The sequence below is a fragment of the Centroberyx affinis genome, unplaced genomic scaffold (genome assembly GCF_046629955.1).
Source record: "Centroberyx affinis isolate AG114_WGS23_722 - 3 ecotype Tasmania unplaced genomic scaffold, CSIRO-AGI_Caff_v1 ptg000380l_1, whole genome shotgun sequence".
Lineage (NCBI taxonomy): Eukaryota > Metazoa > Chordata > Actinopteri > Beryciformes > Berycidae > Centroberyx > Centroberyx affinis.
Window position 1 is genome coordinate 169,312 of NW_027279049.1, and position 7,798 is coordinate 177,109.

The 7,798-nt window shown below is 37.5% G+C and overlaps 1 protein-coding gene across 1 annotated transcript; it reads right to left on the bottom strand.

Moving 5' to 3' along the window:
* Positions 1 to 3,421: 3,421 nt before the first annotated feature.
* On the bottom strand, positions 3,422 to 5,341 carry LOC139641505 (SLAM family member 9-like). The gene is made up of 3 exons (XM_071515926.1): positions 5,338 to 5,341; positions 3,745 to 4,056; positions 3,422 to 3,660 (listed from the first exon to the last, which is right to left on the bottom strand). The coding sequence occupies exons 1-3, from the start codon at positions 5,339 to 5,341 to the stop codon at positions 3,422 to 3,424; spliced, it is 555 nt and encodes a 184-aa protein (XP_071372027.1).
* Between the last annotated feature and the right edge of the window lie 2,457 nt (positions 5,342 to 7,798).

Genomic DNA, 7,798 nt, shown 5'->3' on the forward strand with positions numbered 1-7,798 from the left:
TCAAAAAGATACAGGTACAGATTTGGCTGAAATTTGAAATAAGTGAAATGAAGAATATACAATGTACAAAGTACAGAACCACTTAAACAACCTGACTTCATATATGACACACTGAATAAAAAATAACCCTGTCTGCAACTCTGCAAGCTGAAGCCATTTTTATGCAAGCAGAGCCCAGCATAAAGTGCCGTTTCTCAAAGCCACATTTAGAACAAAGTGGAATTTGCAATTTATAGAAATGTAAATCGTGGAAATACGAGTTGGAAATCAGTGCAAGTACAGTACATGGAATAGAAAATCTGAAGACTCTTTCAAGGCCTGGCAGGCTTGGCAACTGTAGCATGCAAGCTCTCCGGCAGGTTGTTGGCTCTAGTCTCAGTGGGTCCCATGGGTGCTGTGTGAAGCCTTATCAAGCTGTAGGTGGTGGTTTCAGTGTCAGCTGTGTGATCCTGATTCACAAGTTGGTCTCTGTTGGGATGCTGAAGGAAAACACATATAACAGTGTTAGAAAAATGATGTTTGGTATTTTCACTTTTCAATAGCCTTATTCCAGTGTTTTGACTAACATTTGGAAAAGCATATACTCTAAGTACTTAACAAAAATCAATGGTATACATAATCTACAGCAATGATTCTCAATGTGGGGTCCGGGGACCACCAGGGGTCCTTGAGGGGGTTCCAGGGGGTCCCCAGAAAATTGATTTCAATCAATGAAATCATATCTAACAATAAAAATATTTTCAGATTTGAGTTTGAGTAAAAAAATCTCATCAAATGGGGGTCTAATGTGTACTAAATAAGGGGTCCTTGATATGAAAAGGGTTGAGAATCATTGATCTACAGCACATTGATGCACTTACAACATAATGTAAATTTTATTGGATTATTATAATACATTTCCACAGGTTAATACGCAGATTAATGGGCTGGAATAAAGCCACTGTAAAGTATGACCTTTCTTTTCCTTCAACTTCTTAACAGCTTAATTTAATGTCATAAACATTTGAAAATGTTCACTTATAGTGTATGCTCATGTGTTTTATACACTACAGCACTTTAAGGAACTATGATATATGCTGTATGTCTCTGCAATGTCACCCAGACAAATTTTGAATTCTTATTCTAATGTTGAAAAGATTTCTTAATTTTATTCTATTCTATTTCATCTTCATCAGGTAATCGATAAATTATTGAACATCTGAAATTATCCTCATCGATGTGAGTGGGAAAGTTATATTAAAAAAACTGAGCAGTATCATACACTGTATATTCCGTGTTCTCTCTTTCATCTAGAAAAAAATAAATACAGTACCATGTATTGACATGACGTACCATAATGCCATTTTGCTTTCATTTGCCTTTCCTTAGTCAGCCTTAATTTACCTTTTTCTTCTACAAAGTGAGAACACTAGTTTTTTTGACAGTAAGAAGGATAAGAGAAGAAAGGTAGGCCTACAGAAGATGGCTCTGGTGTAATTTGTCCATAAGGTGAAATAGGGACAGCATTGGTTCCAGATGTAGTGTGTCTTAACAGCTACTCCATCTCTAGGAAATAACACACCTAAGTTTGTCACAGCCTTGCTTATGGTTAAGCATGTACTCTGCCAAGGCTGTGAATTCCCATTTAACTACATGGGGTTTAGTACATTTTAATTATTAGCAGCAATTTGATCAAACAATCAAATTTGGATTTGTAGCCTCTGGGTGTATTCTTTCAGATTTTCCCACGGCCTCAGGGTATTCTCGAATGCCCTATTGCGTCACCGCCGCGCAGTGTCTGTTAGCTGAATGCAGTCGCTATCTCAGCGCGCGGTTTAGCTAGCGCAGTGAAAATGGCAGCAGAGAAAAGTCTGACATCGTCACGGATTTATTATCGTCGCCTTTCTGCAGGCGAACCTTTAGTGAAAAGCTAGAGACAGTTAAAAAAGGACGTCCAACACCCGAAAATCTGGATCTTATCCAACCTTCAAAAGGGTTTCTTCGGCATTTTAGCAACAGGGAACGATAAGGAAAAGGAACTTCTTTTGGATTTGAAAGCAAAGAATCAACAATCAAGAAGCAATTTGCTTCTTACTCCATGTCCAATCTTCATGTAAAAATATACAATGTTTTCCTGTCTTCATAGATTAAACTTACAAAATTCCAGACTTAGTATGGACGATTTGAATTTTCATTCTGTGTTGAAATGATGCACATTGGGACTTACATGTTCCACACTTTCGACGACAGAGAAAGAAGAAAATACACCCTTCTATGACTAGAAGTATGGTGACCAGAACAGGTACCACAATGACCCATGAGTCATCTGGATTATGATCTGTAAATAAAAACAAAAACAAGATTGGAAATGTAGATCTACTTCTAGTCACCCAGCAGAATAAACAGCATGCTACTGTAGCTTCATATCTTGAAAGCCTGTGTTGGTGCTAGATTGCAGTTTTAATTCTGCAAACATTTCTCAGAGGCAGAGCTTCTCAGAGGCAGAGTTGCTCTGGAAGCAGAAATAATCGCATTGGTTGAGTTAAAATTAAATGGGCGGAGCCAGAGAAGTAGTTAGACCACTGTTGCCAGCTTGGCGACTGTTGCTAGATTTAGAGACTCTATAGACCCCCGGTGACTTTATTTCTCAAAAGCGATTAGCAACAAATATAAAAACTTTTTCTGACCTTTGAGAAAAATGTTAATGTGTTGACTAAAAAGAGTTACTGATTTGTGCTGCTTGTCTACTCCAAAGAGGTCTGATCACAGCTTTTCCCATAAGCAGTGTAAACCCCTGCTGCCTATAACAGCAGAGGGAGAGCGGGATTGGTGTAGCACATATATTTGTATGCAAATTAGCGTGTGACATCATCTGGCAACGTCTGGAGACATTTTGAGCAACCAATAGCTACTTTCTTTGGAACAGAGTTGTAAACCGTGCGTTTAGACTGAAGCCCAGTGAAAAAGGCAAAGGGTCATAGAGGAGGAAGCGGAGCGCTTGTAACAGTCGCAAATATGCCTACTATGCTTTTGGAACATTGTTTGGTTGCAGTAACAGATTAAGTCACTGGGTGGCACTCCTTGTTTTTACAGCAACAGGTTGAGTACTACTCCTGGTCTGTCTCCCGACGAGTAGCTTGTGTCTTCAGTAACGATTTGGTACGTGTTAAACTATATCAATCTACATGTATGTTGAGAGATTATAGTGCCGTAGAGACCAGGCATTGTATGGTTGAGGTGAATAAAGTGGTACATGTGTGAAATCCCAATACTGACGTCGTCTGGCTCTGTCATGCTATCTTGTAGGAACCTAAAGCTAATGTAAGCTAAGACACGACCAAGCACGTTACACACTCTGCTACCAACTGAGAAAATGCAATCTAGCCATACTAAGTTAGCTAGGTTAGCTAGTTAAATATTTGTAAATCTAAAACTCTACTGGTTACAGTAGATTGAGCCACTGGACAGGTAGACATAGGCCCACTATGTCTCCCCCATAGAGGGAGGCAGCAGAGGTCGTGACCTCTGACCTCTCTCCTCCCTCCTGAGAGCAGGTTTGGGTGTCACATGTAACAGAGCTGCTGATGGAAGAGTCCTGAGCGCTGCAGGTGACAGTGAGGTTACAGGAGTCTGAGCTGGAGGAGACAGAGCCCACTGTCAGGACAGCTGGAGACACTCGCTCTGGAAGACAGAGGTTTGAAGGCTTTTAGAAACAGGACAGCAGGTACTTCTCTCTATCAAAGTCTGAAATGTTAAGGAACCTACCTTGAACTGTGACATTGTATTCAGCAACTGTATGCTTTTCATCCCCAATCATTTCTGCAGTATAAACTCCACTGTCGGCTTCTTGTAGATTCTTCAATCTCAAAGAATAATCTTCAGTAGAAACCTCAACCCTTCTTGTGTAACTTTTATGGATTGTTGGTTCTGCTTTAGAAGATAATGATACTACAGTGTATTTGCCTTTGAATGTCCATGAAAAAAAGTGAATGTCTCCTTTCAGAAGATCAGGTTTCTGGACCTCCAGACGTACATCCTCTCCCTTCAGCACAAACACACGGCTCACAGCACTGGACCCTGTAAAATTAATAGACAGATAACATGATCCAATCACATGTATGATTATTTAGTCAATATTGAATGTTAAAACTCTTTTTAATTTCTGACAAATTGGATCATCACTTCTTTGACAGGTATAGAATGTGAATCAATGTATTGATTGTTGCTTACTTTTTCATTTCGCTTTTTTTTTTGGTTTGCTTTCAAACCCAAAAGAACTTGTCTAACAGTTGATAAAGAAAACTAACCTAATCTGATCACTTTTGCTAGTTTTGAACCCTTGAATCCTCTCTCCTTGCTCTCCCACACTGTGTGTTCTTCTCATTATTCCTAACATATATTTATTTCTGTATGCAGAAGATGACAGGGGAAATCCTATGGAGTGGGGCTCCTCCAATTTAACACTGATTCATACTGTGCTGCAGCCTGCATGTACAATATGTAAATTCACGATGTAGTATTTGATACATTATATGATTATTATTACTATTAGTAGCAGTATTAGTATTATTAGAAGTAGTAGAAGTAGTAGTAGTAGTAGTAGTAGTATTAGTACTTTAACCATTTTTGTGTTTTATCACTGTATTTTATCAGTTATGTTTTATCACTGTGCATATAAACTTCACAAATATCTATCTAAACAGTATGTATAGCTGTATGCTTACAAAAATCCATAGGTCCCATTGGATTATTCAACATTACAATAGCACCATTTAATACAGGAAAGGAAATAATGACCATAAAATAGAAAGAAACACATTGAGCAAAACTAAGGAAGTGAGATTGTGTTGCAGTCTAGGGTGGTCAGGGCTTCAGGGTTTTCAGACAGAAGTTCCTGGTGTTATGGTTCTCTCAGTTAGTGACCTGGAAATGATCTCTCTCACTGAAACATTTACTGCACAGCACTTTGCACTTTTTGCAAGAAACCTTTCATCTTCGTTTTTTTTGGACAGGAATTTTTTGTTTTTTTATTTTTTGTAAACTAGCATTGAACTGATAAGCAGCACTGAACTGGTTAAAATTCTACCTCACCAATAGAACTTTCTCTGTCACCATAAGTAACTCATCATTATCATCACCCTCAGCTCATTTTACCTGCGGGGTTCCCCAGGGTTCAATGTTAGGTCCCGTCTTATTTTCATTGTACATCCTTAATTGGACCAGAAATTTAAGAATGTATTCTGACTCTAACCTTTACTTTGACAAGCAGGTGAAGAGGGATCATGTCTGTTTCTTTGAGCTGAGGAACATTTCCAAAATCAAGCCATTCCTATCTTCTGCTGACTTGGAGAATGTCACCCATGTCTTTATCTATGCCAGTGCAACTCTCTCTACTGCTGTCAAAAGTCCCTGTTTGTTTCCTTCCCTGTTCTGTGTTTCGATATTAATGTGCTTATTTTGCCTGATTCTTTTTCTAGAAACCAAATTGCACAACATGCTGCGTGACTCTTAACACCAAAACTGCACCAACATTCTGATACGCCTTTAAACCACCAACATTTCATATTTTTTGTACCGATTTTATAAAAAAAAACAACAAGCTCAACAGTAATATTTTGCTGCAGTGTGGCATGGGTAAAAGAATCTGCATATAGCACAGACAAAATAAAAAACACTCATCACCATGATCAATTATTGTATCAAAACTGAATAGACATATATAGAAACAAAATAGAATAGGGAGATTTCAGAGGCCTTAAAATTCCCACAGATGTTATCTATGAGCCAAAAAACATGAAAGAACATATACTGAAACTAAAAGGAGAAAATAAAGCAATTTTAAAAGATTCCTAAGTTTATGCTTGTGCTTTTGAAATACCTTTAAACAATACCCAATGCGGCAGAAAAAAGATTTTGACCTGTTCTGAGTGATTGTAGATGTTTATAATTTCTTGGTATTTTGTCTTTGAGGCATTTTACCATTTTTAGCTGATGCTGTTTTTCCAGAGAGACTCACAATGAGTACAACAATAGAAAAAGCTTAAATACTTAGGTGAAGATTAAAGATGAAGACCATTTCAGGAAAAGTCATTGAGTGAAAGCCTAGTGGGGTTCTTTTGAACAAAGTTGTATATATTTTAAAATGCAAAACAAGGTAAAGAAAATAAATAAATAAAATAATAATAATAATTAGTAAGAGGTTACGACCTCTGATGCTTCCCTCTATGTCTACCTGTCCAGTGGCTCAATCAACTGTAACCATAGCAACCAGGTCAGCTGGAAAGAGGATATGAAGAAGATTGAACATCTCCGCCCTCGAGTCCCTGGTAAGAAGAGAAAGACTGACATGCTGACACTGCAGATTTGAGTTTTAGTTCTACAAACATTTCTCAAGGCAGAGCTGCAGTGGAGACAGAAACAATCTGATTGGTTGAGTTCATCTTCTTGAGTTCAACTTCATCTGCGCAATCTCTATTTTTTCTTAACTTTGTGTTTAAGGATTTTTATCTATGCAAATAAGTAAATTTGGAACATGGCTAAATCACCTTGTTGGGCTGCAGCGGTGGAAAGAGTACCAAAATATCCCAGTGAAATAGTAGTGAAGAGTAGTGTTTCTTTGCTGAAATTTTGTTTAAAGGGACATTAAATAATCTATGATCTTATCACCCTCTATCAGCCACCAGTAGGAATTGCACATCTGCTCCTTGTTAGTGTCTTGAAATTAGTTTTTGTTCCAAAACATACAATAGGCCGGAAAATAAAGTTTTAAAAGCCAGAAATCTCAGCACCAGGCACGGGCAAACCTTTTGCCTGTTTAAGTAGTAAAATTGCTGGTGTAAAAATTTACTTGCGTGAAAGTAAGTCATTCAAAAACTGTACTCAGGATTAAAGTTAATGGGTTATTACTTTACAAAAGAGAATGCAGTTATGCAATACAAAAAGTATAGGATAAAGCTTGAACTATAGATTATTTTATTTAGCAAAAACAATTAAGTGCTAAGTAAAGCGTGAATCAACACAATTCATTCAACACAATCACGATTATACCAGTTTCTGATGCAATGCTTAAGGAGATCGTAAAAAATTTGTGCCGGATATGATTTGAAATGTAGCAAAGCACAATACTTCTGTCAAAACATACTTAAGTTTGTCTTTCAGAACTTTCAGAACTCTGCAGCTAGACTATTGACGATAACAAGGAAGAGAGAGCATATAACCCCTGTTCCAGCTGCACTGCATTGGCTCCCTGTGTCTTTCAGAGTTGATTTTAAAATGATTCTACTTGTTTTTAAGGCTCTTAATGGCTTAGCACCCCCATACCTATTAGAGTCCTCGGTGTCCTATGTCCCCTCACGAGCCCTCAGGTCCTCTGAGACAGTACCGCAGGTTCCCCAAAAGAACATTGGGGAAGCCGCCTTCATTCACTACACGCCAAAATTGTGGAATTCCCTGCCTAAAGGTATTAGAGAGGTGGACTCAGTAGACATTTTTAAATGTCAGCTGAAAACATATCTTTTTAACCTGGCATACAATCACTAATACCTCTTTGCTACTCTTTTTAACTTTTTTATTATTTTATTGTTTTTACTGTTTTGTTTTTTTTCTATTGTTTTTATTGTTTTTAATGTTTTTACTTATTTTATTGTTTTTACTCATTGTATTGTTTTTACTCATTACTCATTATTATGATATGTTTGTGATATGGTTGTGCCGAACTATTCATTTTTGTGATATGGGTGTGCTGAACTGTCAAAGCACTTTGAGCTGCATAGTCTGTATGAAAAGTGCTATACAAATGAAGTTATTATTATTATTATTA